The sequence below is a fragment of the Geotrypetes seraphini genome, chromosome 14 (assembly GCF_902459505.1).
Source record: "Geotrypetes seraphini chromosome 14, aGeoSer1.1, whole genome shotgun sequence".
Lineage (NCBI taxonomy): Eukaryota > Metazoa > Chordata > Amphibia > Gymnophiona > Dermophiidae > Geotrypetes > Geotrypetes seraphini.
In genome coordinates, this window is record NC_047097.1 from 70,566,057 (window position 1) to 70,589,705 (window position 23,649).

At 42.2% G+C, this 23,649-nt stretch overlaps 1 protein-coding gene across 3 annotated transcripts in view; it reads right to left on the minus strand.

The window, feature by feature from the left end:
- The window catches only part of FAM169B (family with sequence similarity 169 member B), a 132,229-nt gene that overhangs the window by 78,100 nt on the left and 30,480 nt on the right, over nt 1-23,649 (minus strand). The window contains exons 7-9 of one of the 3 annotated variants that reach the window (XM_033920894.1): nt 22,271-22,399; nt 20,949-21,043; nt 19,987-20,728 (exon numbers count right to left, since the gene is read on the minus strand). The exons of the other annotated variants lie outside the window; for them this stretch is intronic. Of the exons in view, the coding sequence (XP_033776785.1) occupies nt 20,501-20,728; nt 20,949-21,043; nt 22,271-22,399 (452 nt within the window). The 3' untranslated portion in view covers nt 19,987-20,500. Of the gene's footprint in view, nt 1-19,986; nt 20,729-20,948; nt 21,044-22,270; nt 22,400-23,649 lie in introns of those variants that run through there. 3 annotated transcript variants of the gene reach the window in all.

Below are 23,649 nucleotides of genomic sequence, written 5' to 3' on the forward strand. Positions count from 1 at the left end.
CTTCTGGCCCGAAACATGATCGTGTCGAGTTGAGACTGAGCACCATTGGTCACCGTTGTTGTTTTGTTTGCTGTTCACTGGTGTGAAGGCAGTTTCTCCTGTTTGTTTTTGGCCACTGTGGAAACAGGAAACTGGGCTACATGGATGATTGGTCTGGCCCGGTATCGCTATCCTTATGTTCTTGTGTAATATTGTGTCTTCCACTGTCTTTCTTGCAAAGTCACCAGTGACTCTGTTTAGAGGGGAAGGGAAAAAATGCCGCCCAAAATAGCACAAAAAGTTAAGGAGGCTCTGAATAGCTACATTGATCTCCTACAACAAGGGCGTTCCTAGCGTCTGATCAAATATTTATCAAAGGGCAAGGCTGCACTCTTTGGGGGCCTCTAAAATGAAAAGCTGCTCTCTGCGTTCCTCGTCACTTTCACGGCAAACTCCATCTGTTGATATAGGATGAACATAAGAACAGCCTTACTAGGTCAGGCCAATGGTCCATTAAGCCCAGTAGCCCGTTCTCATGATGGCCAATCCAGGTCACTAGTACCTGGCCAAAACCCAAGGTGTAGCAACATTCCAGAATCCCAAAGAGTAACAAAAGATTCTAGAACCCCAAAGAGTCTCAAGATTCCAGGCAGAATCTCAAAGAATAGCAAGATTCCAGAACCCCAAAGAGTAGCAACGTGCCAGAATCCCAAAGAGTAACAAAAGATTCTAGAACCCCAAAGAGTCTCAAGATTCCAGGCAGAATCTCAAAGAATAGCAAGATTCCGGAACCCCAAAGAGTAGCAACATTCCAGAATCCCAAAGAGTAACAAAAGATTCTAGAATCCCAAAGAGTCTCAAGATTCCAGGTAGAATCCCAAAGAATAGCAAGATTCCGGAACCCCAAAGAGTAGCAACATTCCAGAATCCCAAAGAGAAACAAAAGATTCTAGAACCCCAAAGAGTTTCAAGATTCCAGGCAGAATCTCAAAGAAGAGCAAGATTCCGGAACCCCAAAGAGTAGCAACATTCCAGAATCCCAAAGAGTAACAAAAGATTCTAGAACCCCAAAGAGTCTCAAGATTCCAGGCAGAATCTCAAAGAATAGCAAAATTCCGGAACCCCAAAGAGTAGCAACATTCCAGAATCCCAAAGAGTAACAAAAGATTCTAGAACCCCAAAGAGTCTCAAGATTCCAGGCAGAATCTCAAATAGCAAGATTACGGAACCCCAAAGAGTAGCAACATTCCATGCTGCCGATCCAGGGCAAGCAGTGGCCTCCCCCATGTCTTTCTGTAGTGGGCAAATGCACAACGGACGAAGATTCGACACCCGACATGATACACGACCTACTCCTACTGAAGCGCTGGTCTAGGACCTGGCAGCTCAGCTTCAATGCCGAAAAATGCAAAGTTATGCACCTAGGCAGCCAAAATCCATGCAAGATCTATACCCTTAATGGCGAGATCCTAGCAAGAACGGTAGCAGAACGAGACTTGGGGGTGATTGTCGGTGAGGACATGAAGGCTGCCAATCAAGTGGAGCAAGCTTCATCCAAGGCAAGACAAATCATAGGTTGCATACGCAGGGGTTTCGTAAGCCGGAAGTCATTATGCCATTGTACAGATCCATGGTGAGACCCCACCTGGAATACTGTGTGCAATTCTGGAGGCCGCATTATTGCAAGGATGTGCTGAGACTGGAGTCAGTTCAGAGAATGGCCACCCGGATGGTCTCGGGACTCAAGGATCTCCCGTACGAGGAACGGCTAGACAAATTGCGGCTGTACTCGCTTGAGGAGCGCAGGGAGAGGGGGGACATGATCGAGACGTTCAAGTATCTCACGGGCCGCATTGAGACTGAGGAAGATATCTTCTTTTTCAGGGGTCCCGCGACAACAAGAGGGCATCCGTGGAAAATCAGAGGCGGAAAACTACGAGGTGACACCAGGAAATTCTTTTTCACTGAAAGGGTGGTTGATCGCTGGAATAGTCTTCCACTGCAGGTGATTGAGGCTAGTAGCGTGCCTGATTTTAAGGCCAAATGGGATCGACACATGGGATCTATTCACAGGGCAAAGGGAGGGGAGGGACAGTAGGTGGGCAGACTTGATGGGCCTTGGCCCTTATCTGCCGTCTATTTCTATGTTTCTATGTTTCTCAATAACAGACTATGGACTTTTCCTCCAGGAAGTTGGCCAAACCTTTTATTAAAACCAGCTACGCTATCCGCTCTTACCACATCCTCTGGCAATGCGTTCCAGAGCTTAACTATTCTCTGAGTGAAAAAATATTTCCTCCTATTGGTTTTTAAAAGTATTTCTCTGTAACTTCATCGAGTGTCCCCTAGTCTTTGTAATTTTTGACGGAGTGAAAAATTGATCCACATGTACCCGTTCTACTCCACTCTGGATTTTGTAGACTTCAGTCATATCTCCCCTCAGCCTCTGACACTGAAGGAGACAATTCAGGCTGCTTTAGATAGATTCCTTTCTCCGCACGGCCACAGTGAGCTCTGGGCAGGCATTTTGTAAACTGTAAAGGTGTGAAAGGTGATGTATTGTAGCTAAAACACAGCTGCATTTTCTCTGCACTACAGGTTACTGTTATTGATTACTGACACCAAAGGCACTGACACATAATCAATGGATCCCATGACCCGTTTATATGACATGGCCTGTAGGGGCTTTGAGAAACAAGCAGTAAACATGGGCCGGCCCTGCTCCGGCTTTTCATACAAGAAAATTCCATTTTTGCCCTGAGCAGGGCTGGTGCCATTTCAACTGCTGTCGTTTTACAAACCGGTATTAGTGTGAGCAATTCCTGTTTCTCCCTTGAGTATTTTCTGCAATTAGGCCCCAAGCATTAACAATTAAAATTATTCACAATTTTATCATTTTGGAACAATGTGTGATCTTGGGCTGGTGAGGTAGGTAAGGAAGGTGCAGGGAGTATCCGTATCAGAACTCTCTTCCTGAGGCCCTCCAAGCTACATTTTTCTCTCATTCATCTCCCTCTCTTCACTCAGGTCACAGAGATGAAAAATTTGGTTGCCTCTTCTACAAAGCATTACAAGGTCTACTATCCAACTACCTGGCTAATCAATTCGTATTTGCCGGACCTGGCCGTTCAACATTCTTCTCCTTCCCCCCACCCCCCCCAGTCAAAGGCTACACTCAGAAAAGATTCCTATCATATCAAGCCACCTCCAGAGATCCACAACTAAGCCAACTGGTCAGGGTATCAGCCAGCTACATCCACTTCAGAAAGCTCTTCAAAACGCATTTTCTCTAAATCTGTCAAACCTTCTGAAGACACCTTAGAATACTGCTTCAGTGCTATGCTGCAGCCTCTTCTACCTACCTTGTAATTCTCATTACTAATGCCATACCATGAGTAACTCGAGGACTTGTAAGATGGTTAGTGCTATGCTGTCTAGGGGTTTATTTTCTTAGCACTGCAAGGAACAGCTTTTAGCTTGTCTATTCGCTTATAGGTAATAACCACACTGCCCTGATAGCAATTGTCTTTATTATGGGGTTTTCTCTACAGAAAGCACACTTGCACATGTGTACAGGGAAAGTACAGCTCAGTCGCATGCATGCATGTGTAAATATTCATAAATGAACACAATAACACTGGACAACTATGCACAAAAATGTTTCTGATGAGACAGGCTATGCATGGAAACGAGGTTACTAAGAGACAGTAACACACACCTAGGATTTACCACTGTACTAAGCACCAATCTTATAAAACTACTCAAAACACGGAAGAATGGCCATGAATCTGCCTAACTAACCCAGCTGAAGCATATGAAGGTATATCTGCTCACCAATGAGAAAGAGGAATGTCTCCAACGTGATCCTTTGGACAATGAGTCAGCCTTCTCTGCTCTGCAGGGTGTTAGATGGTTTACGACCCGTCACATTCTCTGGAGGTACGGTCACACTCTCTGGATGGGTACAGTCTCACACTAGTGCAGGAAGCCATCAAGAGACTGTGCCCTCCAACCTGGTTTCACAGCAGCACAGGATATCAGTCTAATAAAGACAGTTCTCCCGGCTGTCTTGGTCTCTTCGCACCAACCAGACTTCTCTCCTGCACATACTTGAAGTTATCTTTTTCACACCTCATGGCCAAATGCCCGATACTGGTCACATCCTTTATTCTTCTTGTCTTCTGATCCCGCCAAAAAGGTACCTTTGATCAATAATGTCTTTGTTACCAAGCAGTATTTCCTCCAGAATGTCCTGCATTCTTTGTCCAATGTCCGGTGTCATCATAAATTGTCTTAGAGATAAGACTGCTAGGCACTAACTGGATCCATGCTGGATCCTTCTTATCTCACATTTCTCTGGCAGTGGGGCCCCCTTGGCTAACAGATAAGAAACGAAAAAGATTTTGGCATCACTAGGCCCAAGGCTTAAAAATGGTGTCAAAGATGGTAGCAGGCATAGTCCTACAGACTTTGGTCAGTACACTGTCCCCCTCCTACCTAGATATGTTGTACCTCACTGACTTTGGACAGTTTTACTTTTTGTAAACCGCATAGAACCAAAAGGCTTTTGTGATATATAAATAAAAAATTTATGTTATGTTATGCCAAGTTATCCAGCTCCAGACTGGAGATTTTGGGACAGTCCTAAATTTCTGGCAAACCTATCCCAGTGCATTATGAGGCTTAAAACACTGATTTCAATGGGCAGAATGAAGCACTACAAATCCCACACTGCTTTGGGATATGTAGGGGTGTTTCCTTATTTGCATCTGAAGGTTAGGCCTCTCTGATATCATCAAGCCTGAACCATTTTTTGCAAGAAATCATTCCAGCCTAAACCTAGCAAGAACAGAAAGAAGAATACATCTTTGCTGTTTCTGCTTGATACATTCTGGGTATGTACCAGAATTGTATTCTAGTCAAGGACATCCAGCTATGCCTACATGCTTAGCCTGTGTGAATCTTGGGGGAGGAATTGCTCTTATGCTTCTTATCTAACGAAGGTGCCTCTGTCTCACAGTCTGTACGAGACTCTATACAGAAAGGCTATTCATCTAAGTTCTGTTTCTGGATTGGTCCAGAGAGGTCATCTGATGAGATCCAAGTGAAACATGCTAATTATAATTTATTCTGTGTTGGGATGTGAGGGAGCTTACATCTTAACATTGGATTCCCTGCACATCTTATAATAATTAAGACCTGAAAAGTTACCTTTTGTGACTCTCTGCCTGAAAGAGCGATCCGGACCTTTAAACGGATCTGGATTCCATCACATCAAGGAAACCTTTGCTGCCAACCTAAGTTACAGCTTCTCCAGTGGCTGACGAACTCTTGTTCTGGTAGTGGACGTCTTCCCTTTCACCTGATTTTGTGCCAAGGCCTAATTGGATGGTGAGAATACGGAATTTTATTATTTTATCAGCTGGGGTTAGATAAATGAATCCTATTGTGGTTCGGGATAAGGAGAAGTGAAGCTACTCTTGGTGATAATCTGTAATAGTTTGCTGCTAATCAGGAATTATTATTGTAAGGAATTATTTAGAGTGTAAGAATTAGTTTTACTTATTTATCTAGCAAGAGTGTTGTAATAATTATGTACTGAGTTTCATATATGTAATCGGATATTTTGTGAACAATAATTAGTTATTGCTGCTGGCTTATGAATTATATTTTTCTATTTTCATAATAAAAGTATTTCTCATTAGCCTGGGTCTGGTGTTGTGTAAGTAGGCAAAGATAGCTGAACCTGGATGAGATATTATGGTCTTCCCTAGAAAACTAACAGGCATGTATTTGTTTATGTAACTGATTAGTGCACCATAAATCTTTCTACAGATATAAGTTTAAAACCAGGACTGCTCCAAAATCTTCAACCTGGAACTGGGCAACTCAGCAACTCTGAGCACATACATATGCGTATTTTTCCCCAAGGCAGCAGGTTCTCCCTGAAAGGTGTACGCAGCGCTGTACATTTCCAAGCTGAAGAGCCCTAACCTTTTTAGTCTTTCCTCATACGAGAGGAGTTCCACCCCCTTTACCATGATTTACTCTGGTGCATAATCATACAGACTTTAAACTAACATCGAGCTTCAATAGGAAGCCAATGAAGGCTTCATAGCAATGGTGTCACTCTATCTGATCTTTGTTTCCCATAGATCTTTTTTGCTGTAGCATTCTGGGGGAGAGAGTGGCACAGTGGTTAAAGCTCCAGCTTCAGCACCCTGTGGTTGTGGGTTCAAGCCCAAGCTGCTCCTGGGCAAATCACTTAATCCCCCCATTGTCCCCGGTGCCTTAGAGAGATTGTGAGCCCACCGGGACAGACAGGGAAAAATGCTTGAGTGCCTGAATAAATTCATGTAAACCAATCTGAGCTCCCCTAAGAGAACGGTATAGAAAATTGAATAAATAAATAGTGTGAAAAGCTTCAGCCTTTGATAACCAGAGCTGGTATTGTGACATCATAATGCCTCATTCCACCAATGCCTAAGAGCCAACCTCATCAGTGATGTCACAATAACTTCATTGTCCTATACTTGGCTCGCTTTCACTACATTTTGATTTCTAGAATGATGCAGTAGTTAAAGCTACAGCTTCAGCACCCTTAGGTTGTGGGTTCAAACCCACACTACTCCTTGTGACTCTGGGCAAGTTACTTAATGCCCTCATTGCCCCAGGTACATTAGATAGACTGTGAGCCCACCAGCACAGACAGGGAAAAATGCTTGAGTACCTGAATAAATTAATGTAAACCATTCTGGGCTCCCCTGGGAGAACAGTACAGAAAATTAAATGAATAAATAAAATAACACTTGCAAACATTGCATAGATGTGGTAGTATAGCCTAGATATGGGGAATTGCAATAGTCTAATTGTGAAAGCCCAAGTGCCTGAATCACCAACTGAAAATGATCTTGATCAAAGTACATACATTTGTAAACACTGAAGCTGCTTTAATTTAATAGACTGTTCCAACTGGTTGCTTAATTTGCCATCTCATAGAAAGATGTGGATCCCATAGGATTTACTTATCTACAATAGAAAATGCATAACAAATCATAGAAAGACAGAAGGAGCAGAAGAGAAATCCAGTGGTAGATCGTGAGCATAAAGAAGCCAGGGTTCAAATCCTTGTGACCACAGGGAAGTCACTTCATTCTTCATTACTTCAGGTACCAATTTAAGTCTGTAGCCCTCTGGGGCAGGACAGTACCCGAAATGCCACTCATCCCGAGCTACGCTTTGGAAGATGAGTTATCAAAGCCATCCAATAAGCAGACAGCAGACAATCCTGCGTGTGTCAATATATACAGTGGTTTCTCTTCGTGAAACAATGGGCAACTCTCCTCTTGGACCTACCAAAACTTGCTTCATGAATGTCTGACCTAAGCTTTCCTCAATCAGACCAAACTGTGAACTCATGCCTTGAATTGGCCACTAAACATTTCCTCCTGAAAACAAGGCCACTTTTTCTTTTCCTTCTGATTGATTATTTACCGGATGGTTTAGAACGACAATGTCACGAACTCCCAGCAGCTCGCTGTTCAATTAAATCTTGTGTGATTGAGGGTCTAATCTCCAGGTATCCATCAGCAGAAGGCTATTGAGAGCCTGCTGACAAGAGCTTACGCAGCGCAAGCCTCACTGTCAGTTATGGTGTAATCCCAGAGAAATTCCAGTTCTAAGAAAATGCTTTCTGGAGACAAGAGGGAAGGTTTTGTTAGATCACTGAAGCGTGTTTTTAATACCCTTAATGTAGTGTGCATTGATGCAGGGGTGAATGAAGTTTAAGTTAAAGCCAACAGTAAGGTTTTCAAGTATCAAAGTCAGCTCAGAACAATTTGGCCTAGTTTCAATGGAGTAATTCAAAGCAAACGGTAGAAGCTAAAATACTGCCCAAAATCGCAAATAAGTCCACAGAATACCAGGCAGGTAAACAAGATATTTACCATTCAATTCATATTCCAGAAAAAAAAACCCCAAGATATCTAAAAAGTGAGGAAAAGGACTTCAAACACCCAGGCCGCAGATCACACCCCATAAAAGACTTGGGGGTGTGAGACCTAACTGAATGGTAAATATCTTGTTTACTTGCCCATAACCTGCCCAAATACTGCCCTAACCACTCCTACAGATATGCCCTTTTCAGCTCTGGGCGCAAAGTAGCATTCAGAAGCCTAGAAAGTCCCTCGTTACATCCAGAAATTGAGTTTCATTATCAGCACTTGGAGGACCTGTCTTTTAGGTCATCCAAGTGCTGACTTGGGCGGGTTTTTAGATGAGTTTAAGGTTTGATTATGAGCCCCATAGATAGCGGTCTTCCATAATTTTAGAGCTAAGAAAAGCAAAGTGGAATGGCAGATAAATTCATCTTGAGCCTCTTTAGGATTTCGTAGGACTAATCAATGAGCATCAAATAATCGTAGGGAATGGAAAGGTGTGTATGGCACAGTTAACAAAGATCAATATGACGGTAAGCCTAGGTGATAAACTTCATGGGTGAGGCAAAGAACTTTGAAAAAGATTCAAAATGATATGGGAAGCCAATGGAAGTGAACTAAAAAAAGGAGTAATACGTTGAAACTTTTGTGCTCTTAGAATTCGAGTTTTGTCAGGTTTGAAGCTTTTTAATCTGGGAAGATGGAAAGCCTAGAAAGATGGAATTGCAATAGTCCAGTCTAGAGAACACAGAGGCTTATGTGAGAGTACGTACTAACGGATACTCAAGAGAACTAGGCAAGAACTTAATTGAACAGAGGCAAAGCCCTTTTGCATGAATCCTGAAATCTGAGCTTTAAAAGATAACGAAAAGTCATTTGTAACAACCAAAGATGGAGAAATAAGATTAAAGAGTTGTAGTGGTGCTATGGGAGGGGGGTGGGGGAAGTAGAAATCATGTGATCCAAAAAGCAACTGTTTTACTAGGGTCAAGGACCAATTTGTGATGCACCATCCAAGTAGCAAGAGACTGTGGTCAATGTAAAGAGAAGAGGTGGGGAAGTTCAGTAAAATATTATCAACATAAAAGCAGAATTAGTTGCCAAAGGACTACGAAATACGTGAAATAAAAATGGAGATATAATCGAGCACCGAGGAACACCACAAGTGAATGAGGAAGAGGCAGAACTAGGAGCAAAAAGAAAAAAACCGATAGGCACCAAGTAGTGCAACACTAAACACGACACTATGAAAGTTAGGAGCACTTGATAGAGTCGCGCTAGGTCTTAGGGGGTCGTTGGCATCCTAATCTTAGGAACACTCTATTTATGTCCGGGTTTTCTTGGGCTAAATGAGTGCACCTAAGTCCAAAACAGGTACCTACATGCCCACGCTCTGCCCCCTAACCAGGCCTACCGTCCAATTAATGTCAATTACGATTCGTTAATTGCCAATTAGCGGCACTGATTAAGCCTTTTAAACAATTATGTTAGGCACCTAGATCTAGGGGCTCCTGGGGCTTTAACATGTGGAATAGCGTGCGCTACATCGCCCCGTGCGCTAGACCTTAACGCCAACATTGAGCTGGCGTTAGTTCTGGAAGCATAGCGCGCGGTAATTTCCTGTGTGCGCTAAAAAACGTTAGCGCATCTTAGTAAAAGGAGCCCTAGATGTCTAGCGTTAAGCGTCATTTCTAGAATCCAGGCTTTAGCAATTAGAGATGCAGTCTAGTTTAACTGTTAAAGCCAGTTTGGCACCAAATAGCCGTATCTTGCAATTTAGCCAGTTAGTGGCTAGCTGCTAACCATGACTATCCATTATCTTCCGCTGAATATCTGTAGTTGGGCCCTAAAACGTTATTTAATCAGCCAGGAGCCATTCTTGGCTATTTAAATCTTGCAAAACAAATAGACAGTCTATAATCACAATATATGACTCCACTAGAGAGCAGTACTATTCCTTATTGATTACCCAGTGATTCCATGTATTATATCAAAAATGCATTTCAAATTATGTCAGATTTTAATCTAATCCGGGGGGAGGGGGAGGGGGAAGCCTCTTGAATAGCTGCTCAATTGCACTTGGTTCAGCAAGATTGCTGCTTTTGGCTCATATATACAGTCTTTGGCAAAAAAAACCCAACCATTTTTAAAAATTTCTTTCTCTTTATTGTTTTCTTATTTATTTATTTATTAGAATTTTTCTTTGCAATACTGAGTAATAATTTATCTTCTGTTCATTTAAAACTGCAACAGTGTAACCATTTATATAGCCGTTTATTCAACAGTTGCAACAATGTAACTTATCTTATTAGTTGAAGCTCCGGTCTTTCCCCTTAGGGCTCCTTTTACTAAGGTGCGCTATGCTTTTTAGCACGCACTAACCATGCGCTAAACGCTAACACATGCATGTTAGTCTATGGACATGTCAGCAATTAGACTTCTTTTCTTTTCGTCTGTTTCTGAATATAAAGCTTTAGCGTGGAGACCAGGTAGCTGAATATGTCGCTGAGAACAATTTGAATATTGGCCAGACGGCTACTAAATCACTAGGAAAAAATGTTAAAGAGAGAGAGGAGCAAGAAACTGGCACATTTGAAAGGTGTTAACAGCAGGTTGTTTCAAAGAAATCCCAATTTTGCCATTTATTTCATTATTCATTTTTATTTCCTTTATACTTCACTTCGTTAAAAGTGGGTTCGAAAATGAAATGAAATAATATAAGAACATTAGAAAGTGTCATGCTGGGTCAAACTGAAAGGTCATCAAGCCTAGCACCTGTCTCTAACCAGTGGCGCAGTAAGGGTGGCGGTGCCCCTTCCCCCGCTGCACGCATGTTCCCCCTTCCCTTACTCCGTACCTTCAAAGCTTCTCCGGCGTGAGCAGCGTGCGGGTCCCAGAAATGATGTCAGAGAGAGCGCCGATGCCGACGGCAACCTCGCACCAGGGAAGTAAAAAGACAAGGGGGCGTGCACATGGCAAGGAGAGGAGGGTGAGCAGAAAGGAGGAAGGACACGCCCGGGGCGGACCCCCTATCTATGCCACTGCCTCTAACATAGGATTTCAAAGAAAACGTTCATTCCTAGGAGAGAAAAAGCCACTTTCTCCAAATATATCTGGCATATAATTGATTCTGGACTTTTAGGGTCAGCATATTTGTGAATTCAAAAGAGAGGACACATTGCTCTGCCCCCCCCCCCAGTCCCATCCCTGGCTCCACCCCTGCCCCAGCCGTCTCCCAAGCGGCTGCCAGCTGCATATACTCAGGGCCAGAGCATGTTATAATTGCGCCCTATGCAACCTCTGCTCTATGGTGCCCCCTCCCCCTCCTTTTGAAGTTAGTCAGACAAACCCCAAAACTTGAATATTTCCCCATTTTCTTTCATTCTAGTCCAGTAAAATTCTGCCAGGTAAAAAGAGATTTGATAGTAAAAAAAAAATGGGGTATCTCGATGATAAGCATGAAAGTTTATCTGTTTCTAACAGATTCCATTATTCATTTCATCACACATGTTTTTTTTATATGAATTCTATTTTGTATGACTCTAATTTTTACTTTGAGCAATAAAATTTGTGGCGGGCATATCATAACTATACAGACGTCAATCCTTAGAACCTCTTATGATATGTATATCGTTTCAAGTTCCCGTCATAATCATTTATGCCCACCACCTCCTACCAAGTCATATTTTTACTTAGATAAAAAGAGGTGGCACTTGGATGTCCTTGAGGCACTGTTTTACTTTCTCTCAGCAATAATGATACCTACCCAGGTAAGTCAGACCTTACAAAAAGCACGGCTAAGGTTACCTGAACATATATATCCAGGTAAATTCAGTGGAAACCTAACCAGAAAGGGCCTGATTTCTGCTAAAAATAAATGTCAAATTCAGCCATATCTTATCAGCCCTTACACTAACTGAGCAATATTCAGCCTGTGGCAATTAGCATTTCTTTAACCTCTGACCACTGCAGGCAGAATTAACCTTGGACATTCAATACTGGGTCACATCTGGCCACTGACGCTGAATATATATGGCTAATTCTAATTGCAATGGGTGCTGGAAATAGTGGCATAGTAAAGGTGAGGCAGAAGGGGCGGACCGCCCCGGCGCCATCTTGGTAGGGCACTAGCACCTCTCCACCCCCCACCCCCCCACACCACACTCACGCCCTCCCTTCCCCGACCTCATACTTCTTTAAATCTTCACCAGCCGAAGATTTAAATAGGCAAGGGGGTAGGAAGGGATGACGTGAGTGGGGGTGAACCACCTACCCTTGCTATGCCACTGGCTGGCCAATATTCAGCTGAGACCCGCAAGGGAAACCGGTTAGGTACACAGCTAAAGTTAGGATGGCAAAAAGGCTGTCCTAACTTTAGCCACCAAGCTAACTGGCCCCTAGACTGAATTTTGGCTGGTGCTCAGTTAACTCCCAGGTTGCGGTCTCAGACTTCCTGCTGTTCCTCCCTTCCTTGTGACCATGATCCTCCTTTCTCCTCTCCCCCCCCCCCTCAACCATGAGCGGAAAGGCCAATCACCTCCCATCCCTTTAGGCCCCCTCCCCTCAGGCCTACCATTTAAATATCCGGTGGTCCTATGGGCTCTTATGGGCGAGAGCAATACCCAGTTACTCCTGCTCATCAAGGCTGCCAGTGCAAAATGACTACTATGACCTTTAGCGGATGCCTCACAGTATCCCTGAACTCTGAAGGAAGAAAAAAACCCAAACCTGCTGATACTTTTTCCCATTGTAAAAGGTGTCAAAACCATTATACTTTCCATCTGACTAAAACAAAAAAGGTTTTTGATTCTAAATCTTCAGGCCTGGCAAAGAAACTCTATGCTGGGTTTTTTTTCTAATCTTAGTACAATATTTCGAAGATACGACTGGACTGTTGGACTCTATCATTAGAACAGCTCTTTTGGAAAATAAAATTGAGGGGAGGTTTTTTGGAGCCAGTGATAGAAAACGGAAGCAATAAGCAACAAGCCTGTTTGCATAAGCTATCCGTGTTTCTCTAAGACTTTTGCCTACCCCAATTTCAGTTCACAGTGATGTAATAGGATCAATAATTTTTGCAAAACTGATTTTTACAGTGGAGGTTTTGAGTGTGTTGGCCATATATTATGTGCTGTAGTGTAGGGGCAAAATGCATAGCACAATGGCACCATCTGCTGGTTCTGATAGGAAAATCCCCTTTCTCAATAAATGTTTTCACTGCTGGTGGTGAGATCAATCTATCAGTGCAAGGAATCTTTTAAGCATAATGAAAAGGTGATTCTTGCTGATCTAAGGTCACATTGCATTAATGCAGCCTTCAAGCCCTTTTAATAATACAATTAACGATTACTACCATGTCATTAAGGAAATTAAAGGCCATGCAGCTTCACAGGGTGGGGAGGTGGGGTTAACTTATTCAGTTTCATTTTCAAAAAGGTGATTACAGGGCCTTAGTACTACCCAGTCTTCATTCTGGCCTCCTGCCGAGGGTCTGATTTACACAGTAAAAGGTGCAGAGTTAGGGTTACCAGACGTCCGGAAAAACCCGGACATGTCCTCTTTTTAGAGCACTGGCTGGGCTCCCGAATGGACTTTCCAAAACCCAGCATTTGTCCAGGTTTTGATTCTTGTGTAGTTTAAAACTATTAAAGGTATTTAAAACAAAGGCATCAGAGAGCTAATGCTGTCAGCGGAAAGTCAGGCCAGCAGCAGAAAGGGCTCCATTATGGACAGGCATCGTCCCTGCTGGGTCAGTCACCTTTAGCATTGAGAGGTCAAGAGCAGCGAGCTTTTCATTTGTAAATTAAATTCTGCAGGCAGAAACGAATACAGTAATGTTTGGTTTACGGCATAAAGGGGTCCTTTTACTAAGGCGTGCTAGTTGATTTAGTGCGCACTAAATGCTAACGCCCCTTAGTAAAAGAGGGGGCAAATATGGCAGCTTGACAATATGCTGCTTCTGACCACGAGCCTGTGATGCTCGAATGACACGGTTTAGCTGTGCTGTTCCTTCACTACTCTGCAGCAGGTAGTCAGAGAAGTATTAAGTCAGTTCGATAACAAGCCCGTATTTTCTACACAGCCAAGCACGGAAACCAACATCCATCGATTAGGATGTATTTCACCAGCTTTATGAAAAGATTCACCCAGAGCTTGCACAAAGAGTTTGCATTTTGTTAATAGGCCAACAATGTCAACCAATCAAATGGTTGCATAAAATACAAACCGCAGACATGTCCTTCCCACCCTGGACACAAATCAGAACTTTTTATGTTTTTTTAGTACAGCCTGCTAAAAAGTGCTGAAGTACCCAATGTGGCCCTCATGGCGAAAAGTCTGGAGACCCCTGTTTCAAAGGATCTCTCCTATGAGGTGCCTCTTTCTTCATGACCTTTGAGCAGGAACCACGCCCTGAAGTTGAGTGGCATGTTCTTCCTCCTCTCATATGAAGGTTTCAGTCTGTGATGCCTCAAATGGATTTTACTCGCTTTATTTATTCTCCTTGGAGATTTTTCAGTGATGCAGAGGAGTTTGATGGTGAGGAATGAAAGCCGTTCATTTTGTAGCTCCTGGAATGTCTTGCACTTAACGACATGCTGGCACAATGAGGACAGTTAGGAACATTGTGATCTGGTTCCAGACAGTAAAAGCACTTTCGATAGATATCCGTAATGGACCTCTTCCACCCGTAGAAGCGCTTCTTGAAACCTCTAGGCTATGGATTCTCAAGCCAGTCTAGTTTTCAAGATATCCACGATGAATATGCATGAGGAGAATCTGCATGCACTGCCTACGTTGTATGCAAATCTATCTCATGCACATTTAGTATGGATATCCTGAAAATCTGACTGGCCGGGTGTGTTCCAGGACTGGGTCAAGAACCTCTGCTCTAGGCATAGCAAGCAACTGGTTTGCAAAATCAAGCTCAATATCAGAGGAGAGGGTAAACTTTCATAAATGAAATTTTAAGGGAGGAGGGGATCAAAGAGAATTCAGGAACAAAGCACAGAACAGGGAAAAGAAAAAAAAAAAAAAGAGACTATTTCTTCACTTCGCAACTAATTAGAAAAATATATAAGGCAAAGTATAGCCATATCTGGGAGATAACAGGGATGGAAATACACTGAGAGGTAGTGATTGTTCAGAAAAGCTCCTGCATGCTCTAGGACAGTGTTTCTCAACATGGTCTTGGAGTCCCCCCTTGCCAGTCAGGTTTTCAGGATATCCACAATGGATATGCATGAAAAAAATTTGCATGTAATGGAGGCAGTGTATGCAAATCAAGTTTATGCATATTCATTATGGATATCCGGAAAACCTGACTGGCTGGGGGGCGGGGACTGGCTCCAGGACCGAGTTCAGAAACACTGATCTAGAATTTGTATGGCTGATTCATTCTTTTGTGAGAAATTAGCACTATGAGCTTAGAACTAAGCATGTTATTAATAGATAGTCATGTTCCTGCAGTCAGTGGTGTGGAATTTCTTGCAGAAGCCTCAGGCTTTGTGCTGACCTTGCCTGCCTCTTTGAGTCCCTCTGCAATACGTCAGCTGGAGAAGGGGAAAGAGCAAAGCACACTATGGACAACTGTACAAACCTCCAACCTAATTCTTAAACTATTTCCACATGCAGTTACTTTGTAAAGACACTTCAGCCCTAGAAAAGCTGTCAAGGAATATTAGCGATGCCTAAAATAAGTCTAGTGTAAGCCCTGGGGATCGAGGGAGTGTGAACTTTAGAGAGGCAGCATATGGCAACAGGTTTTGAAGCAAAACTCTTGGGCTCTCGCAATGTGTTTTCCATCTTTCTGGATGTAATAGAACAATGAGCCAAGTTCAAAGGGGAGATACGATAGAGGTCTATAAAATACTGAGTGGAATGATGCGGATAAATGTGATTCGCTTGTTTACTCTTTCCAAAAATAGGGCTAGGGGCACGCAATAAAGCTACTAAGTAGTAAATTTAAAACAAATCAGAGATTTCTTCATTCAACATTTGTGCCAGATAATATGGTAAAAGCAGTTAGTTTAGCAGGGTTTTAAAAAAATAGGTTTGGACAAGTTCCTAGAAGAAAAGTCCATAAGTTTTTATGAAGATGGACTCGGGAAAAATCCACTGCTCATTCCTAAAATAAGCAACAAAAAATCAATTTTACTCTTTTAGGATCTTGGCAGATGTTTGTGACCTTGATTAACTGCTGTTGGAAACAGGATAATGGGCCTGATAGACCTTTTGTCTGTCCATTATGGTGATGTTTGTTCTTTGGTTCTCATGTTTTAGGGCAGGACTCTCTTCCAATCTTTCATTCCTATACCTTCCAGATGCTCCTCCAGGTTGAAAAGGTGACAGCAAAAGCAAGAAGGATGTATGGCCAGTAGGAAAATGGAGGTATTGATGCCCCTGTATAAGACTGGTGAGACCTCATTTAGAATATTGTGTACAATTCTGGAGGCCGCACCTTCAAAAAGACATAAAAAGGATGGAGTCAGTCCAGGGGAAGACTACTAAAATGGTGTGTGGTCTTCGTCATAAGGCGTATGGGGACAGACTTAAAGATCTTTGGAGGAAAGGCGGGAGAGAGGAGATATGATAGAGATGTTTAAATACCTACGTAATGTAAATGCGCACGAGTCGAGTCTCTTTCGTTTGAAAGGAAGCTCTAGAATGAGAGGGAGTAGGATGAAGTTAAGAGGTGACAGGCTCCGGAGTAATCTGAGGAAATACTTTTTTACAAAAAGGGTGGTAGATGTGTGGAACAGTCTCCCAGAAGAGGTGGTGGAGACAGAGACTGCGTCTGAATTCAAGACAGCATTGGACAGGCATATGGGATCTCTTAGGGAGAGGAGGAGATAGTGGATGCTGCAGATGGGCAGACTGGATGGGCCATTTGATCTTTATCTGCCGTCATGTTTCTATAATTAATCACACACTCATATGTTCTTTACATTACATTCTCATTTATATACCACATAACCTAATATAGTTCAATGCGGTTCACAGCTTTAAGAGACAATCTCAGGAACTACATGCATGTAAGATAGATAAAAACTTGAAAATCTGATGGTCAAAACAAAATATTTTAAAAAATAACAAAGAAGATTCTTATCAGCCCAGTAAAATGCATTCTTATGACTGTACTATAGCAGGGTAACAGTGCCACCCTGTGACAGAAGGAGGCATTACCCAAAAACCACTGTCCAGGTTCTGTATGGAAGGGATACACCTTTCACCTATTTTATTTTTTTTCTGTAAATTTTACAAGTCTTACAGTTATCAGACTAGCAAGGAAAAGGTTATTCCTCGATTCCCATCTTCTGGGGCTCCGGAAACCTAATGCCTTGGGAAGGTCACTTTACTGCACCTGCAGCTGATGCAAGGAACCAGGACACCTGTAGAGCAGAGTTTTTCAAGACTGGCTTATGAAATTCCTGCTCTGGGCATCTCCTGTTTAATATCCCTCACAAGGCAGCTTTTGCCAGCACTACATGCCCTGGAGCCATTAGTGCAGAAGCTTTTCACATTACTTTGCGTTAACATGTTACATCTGGCTGCGTTATCTCGCCTGTGCACTGTTTTTGGTGAAGAGGCTTAAAATGCATAAATCCAAGAACTGTAAATTTCTTTCTTTTGTTTTCTAGCCCATTCTCCCCAAAGAGCTCAGAACGTGTTACATGTTAACTTACATAATATACAGTTAACAGGTTACAATATGCCATAGATACAGTACAAGTCTGTTTGGTTTTTTTCTGGTACAAGTTTTTATCCAAATGTTTTTCAAATGCCTTTTTTTTTTAATATTTTATGTTGCATGCTTTATACATACCTGTCAACTATACATAAGACTCCCTCCCAAGCTCACTCCCCTGGCAGTGGCTCTGTTCATTCTCCCTCAATGCTGCCCAACCACTACATTAAGAAGCCAGAGGCAGAACCAAACCCCACTCACTCCTGATCCGTGCGGCTGCTCCATTGAAAGGCTGCTGAGTCTTCCCGCAGGAGTAATTTTGCGACTGGAATCAACATGGGCATGCTGCCCATGCTGGTTGCAATTGAAAATGGAGTAGCAGAATGAGTCAGGAACACATGGGGTTTGTTCCTGCACACACAGAGTCCACTCGATTTTCAGGGCTTCTTAAGGTAGGCCCAGGAATGGCCTATAGGTGGTCAGAGCAGAGGGGAAGTGGAAAGTTATTGCCAAAGAGTGGAGGAGAGAGTTTTGGTTTTAGCCATCTCTAAACTCTCTTCTCGGTTTATTCTATGGGCGCCGTAGCTAAGCGCACCTTAATAGAAGGACCCCAAAGCGTCATGGTTCACATGCAAATCCTTTAAGATCTGTAAAAATAAAAGGTCAACAAACAAGTTGTAGATTTATTTTTATTTTTTTATTTGATTTAATTTTGCAATTTGATTGTTATGCTCTAACTTTCATGTTTTTTAAGAGCAGAGTGGGGTATAAATTTTTTAAACAATGACAATTGGATTGGGCCAATGCTAGCTTTCAAGTTTCAAGTTTATTTAAATTTGATAAATCGCTTATTACATACTAAGCGAGTAACATTAAAATATAAGATAGATCTAGAGTTCATTATACAACTTTAAAAGGGGTTAAAAACAAACTGACAGAACAAACAGACTCAGATACATAAGGGAAAGGAAAAGGAAGAGAAGACAGTTACAATATTAATATTTTTCATAATTGGGAAGAAAAGAAAAACCAAATAAGGGAAAAACATATGGAATGGGATCAAGATTGTTAGAAATGAATTATTTAAACATTAAATGCATCTCTAAATAGAAAAGTTTTTAAATTATTTTTGAATCTGCTGAGATCTTTAATTTCTCTTATATATAAAGGCAAGGCGTTCCAGGTTAAAGGGGCCATTACAGAATATATATCGTGCAATTCTGGAGGCCGCATTATCGCAAGGATGTGCTGAGACTGGAGTCGGTGCAAAGAATGGCCACCCGGATGGTCTCGGGACTCAAGGATCTACCATACGAAAAACGGCTTGACAAATTACAGCTATACTCGCTCGAGGAGCGCAGAGAGAGGGGGGACATGATCGAGACGTTCAAGTATCTTACGGGCCGCATCGAGGCGGAGGAAGATATCTTCTTTTTCAAGGGTCCCACGACAACAAGAGGGCATCCGTGGAAAATCAGGGGCGGGAAACTATGAGGTGACACCAGGAAATTCTTTTTCACTGAAAGAGTGGTTGATCGCTGGAATAGTCTTCCACTACAGGTGATTGAGGCCAGCAGCGTGCCTGATTTTAAGGCCAAATGGGATCGGCACGTGGGCTCTATTCACAGGGCAAAGGTAGGGGAGGGACATTAAGGTGGGCAGACTAGATGGGCCCTGGGCCCTTATCTGCCGTCTATTTCTATGTTTCTATGTGACGTCTGGTTCCAATAATTTTCAAAGAAGGAACCATTAGCAGTCCCTGAGATGTAGATCGAAGTGAACGTGTCGTGTTGTAAGGGATGAGAAACCGATCTATAAATTGAGGTTCGTTGGTGGATAGCGTTTTAAATACTGAAAGCAAAATTTTATAGGTTATTTGTTGGTTAATGGGAAGCCAATGTGAGTCAATCAAAAAGGGAGTTACATGATCTAATTTTTTTCCATTATGAATGATTTTAACTGCAGTATTTTGGATTATTTGTAAACGTTTCTTTTCCTTTTGAGTAATGTTTAACAATAGCGAGTTACAATAATCAAGCTTAGCGATGACAAGTGAGTGTATTAAAATGTTTAAGGATTTGGGTTCTAGAAACTTAGACATAGAACGAATCAAGACGTGAGACATGATAGAGACCTACAAGATCATGAAGGGCATAGAGAGAGTAGAGAGGGACAGATTCTTCAAACTTTCAAAACATAAAAGAACAAGAGGGCACTCGGAAAAATTGGAAGGGGATAGATTCAAAACAAATGCTAGGAAGTTTTTCTTTACTCAGCGGGTGGTGGACACCTGGAATGCGCTTCCAGAGGACGTAATAGGGCAGAGTATGGTACTGGGGTTTAAGAGAGGATTGGACAATTTCCTGTTGGAAAAGGGGATAGAGGGGTATAGATAGAGGATTATTACGCAGGTTCTGGACCTGTTGGGCCGCCGCGTGAGCGGACTGCTGGGCACGATGGACCTCAGGTCTGACCCGGCAGAGGCATTGCTTATGTGCTTATGTGCTTATAAGACGTACACTCCCTTCCTTCATCAGGCTTCAGCACTGAATATTTAGGCAACCTTCGCTCATTTTGCTCAACCCTCATGAAGAGGCTCTTACCCTTGAAGCAGCAGATGACGCTATAGAGCGCCAGCATCTAGTCTCACCATTCCTGCCACATTACTGCAGAGGCCACCAGGCTTCATCCCGCATCCAACTTTCTTGAATACTCTTCCTGTTTTGGGCTCCAGCACCTCCACCAGGGAGGCCGTTCTATCTTAAGTATATTTGAACACAGTCCGACAAGAACTATATAGAATCTAACTGTAGATATTCTTAGGTCTTCTTGAGAAAGAGAAGACTTTTAGAAGCTGTTCTCTAACTTAAATGGCCCAAATTCTGCTTGGAATAAATAGTTAAGGATCTGCTTTGGTATGCTTTGAAGTCTTCTCTTTGACATATCCATCTGTGGCACTTCTTTTTTTGAGTTTCTTACAAATCCGAACTTCAGTGGACTCCTGAATAACCTTCTCTTCGCCTTCAAATTGGACATTTGTGCTGTCCGTCTCTAGAACTCCGTGGTTTTCGTCTTTCTTTTCCTTCATGGTTGTCTTTGCATTGGGAAGCTCTTTAAAACTCTGCAACTGAAAGACGCAACATATGCTAGAAACACAAGCTGAAATTTCAATCATCGGGACTTTCCAGACAGCTCAAACATACACCAGATTTCTTTTTCTCTCTTTTCCCTTTCTTTATGAATCTAAATAGATGTATTTATTGGGAGAAGGGGGCTGCAGAGTTGTTTGCATTATATTAATATGTTTTAATATGCATGCATGTATTAATATGCGATCCCCAGCTCACCTCCCCGCTCTCCGAGTGTCTAGGTTCACCATCTTGTGCTTGCTCCGCACCACAGTCTCCCCTCTCCTCAGAAGACATGCGAGGATCATTGTGTCCTGAAAGAAAGAGCTGTGAGTCTAGAGTCTAAGGCAGTGGAAGGGTGGGGGCTCGAGTCAAGACTGTTACTGTCTTTGATGGGAGAAAGGAGAGGAATCAGGGCAGAAGAGCACCCAAAACCCTTCAGGCAGTTACCCGGAAAAGTTCTCAGCACAACCAAGCCATGAAACGTACAAGTTATTCCACACATTCACCCCCTAAGTTCAACACACTTGGCACATCGTGTCTGATGTTTCTGTAACTCTTCTCAAAAATACTCTGGTATCTTCGTTGTAGAGTATAATAGGCATTTGTCACTCAATATTTGCATCATACATTCATGGATTTGCTTTGGAGTTTTCTTCCGCAGGAACAGGAACTTCATGATGGCTCAAAGTTCCACATTTTTCATTGACATGGTTCAATCAGTGATCTGAAACAATGTCAAAACATAGCATTATGATTCCGACTACGATTCAGACTACAAAACCTTCATAAAAGAAACAAAAATCCATCCCATCTACTCCTCATCAAATCTAAAATGTTCAAATTACCCATTATGTATTACCTAATTTCATGATGATTCTTATGTAATCCGCCTTGAACCGCAAGGTAATGGCAGAATAGAAATCACTAATGTAATATAAAATTGGAACTTTGCAAAATAAAACACTTTTTTCAGTTAGTAACAAAATAACGCTTAGAATTTTCTTGATGCTTTCGAGACCTAAATGCCCTTTTTAGGGCCACATAGTTTTGTTCTATTTTTAGATACCCTCCCTTTTGTTCTTTCCCTATATCTTCTCTTTCTTACTTGACAAATTGTAGTTCTATCCTTCTTCCCTTTTTTGTTCCTATTTGTTTTGGTATTGTTTTTAAATGTTTTTAATAATGATTATTGTTTTAAAGGATGTATAGTTACCCCATATATGTTCACTGCCTAGAAGGCCGATTGGGTGGTTTATAAAATTTTTGAATAAACTTGAACCTTGAAAACTTGAAGTTGGTTGGGCTGAGAACTTTTCAGCACTCCCTCGTAAATGATAAGAAAATGTCTTCTCCCGTCCTGCATAATTCTGGCCCAAGACACTGTGTTAGCAAGAAAATCACATCTGGCTGAGGAGAAACGGAATAAACATACTGTCCTGCTCTGGAATTTTTCCATATTTTACATCAGACATGCCCTCTCGGAGGTAACACGGAGCAGACATAGGATTGACACCTTACTGTTATCAACTAGAACGCACTGGCTGACTGGATCCGGTCCAGTTGAATCTTCAACCAGATGTTGTGGCGCTGGCTCCAATCGCCTGGAGCCTCCACCTCCCACAGACGTTCCCGTTCCTCTGGATAGAACTGCAGAAATTTCTGGCAAACTAGACAGAAAACCAAATTTAGGCGTCAAAATTATTCCAGAGTCCTGCACCCTACAGAAGAACACAGCTTCTGGTTTCTCTTACGCTGACAGGAACTAGATTTCAGTCTAGCAGCTAAGGGTGATCAGAACGGACACAAACTTATTGGCATTTGAAGATTGGAGGGTGGCCAATGTTATGCCGATTTTTAAAAAGGGTTCCAAGGCCGGGCAAAATGGTGGAAACAATTATAAAAAAATATAATTGTGAAACACGTACACAAACATGATTTAATGGGTTTAGCCGAGAGAGATTCTTTGAAGGTGTGAATAAACATGTGGATAAAGGCGACCCAGTATGGCTATTCTTATGTCCTCACCGTTTATACAGCATCTCTCCCCCAAGAGTCATCCCGTCCACCCTAACAGAATTCATTATACGAAAACGAAGAATTCCATGTTTTCTATTGTTGGAGTAAAACATTGGAATTCCCTTCCTGGGGCTCTGAGATTGTGTGAAAATCATATGTGGTTTAAGAAACAGCTAAAGACACAATTATTTGTAGATGTTTTTTGTGAGGTTCTGTTATGTTCGCTAGGGTGGAGAGATGCTGAAGATGCCTAGAGTACACGATTGTTTTGCGAACTGTTGTTTGTTTAAAATATTATGTATGTTCCTTCTCTTCATCGCCTAGATTTTAAGCGGGTTGTACATTTTTTGAAATAAATAAATAGTAGTATTGTGATACCACAAATGATTTTTCAATCAAAGGGTCATTAAATCTTGATTAAAATGACCCTGGGCCATCAATGATTTCCAGCCAGAGGGACAGGGAAATTGTTCCCTACATGGAATGCCCCACACTAGAAGGGAGTAAATAGGCATCTGTGTAGAAAATTCAATGCAAATTCACAATTTCAAATCCAGGATGGAAAGAAGTGAGAGAGTAACTGTAGTAAAATCGAGCAGCTCTTATCTGGCTAGTTCCAGACTCCAGTCTTTCTGTCTTGTGGCCTTCCCAAGTTGACATATCGTATCTCCTCTCTGTCCATATTCAAGCCCACCATTTGAAGGTTGATTTTTGAATCTCAAACCCTGGTTCTTCCTGGTCATAGCCCGTCTGATTTTAACCATTTTACTCGAATATGTTTCTTGAAATCTCTTATTTGTCTTATTTATGTGCTCCAAATACATTCTAAGCTCCACTGAGAAGGGACTGGGATAATCCACTCCCTTTCCTGTCCATCTCTGCTGTGAATGACTATTCCTGT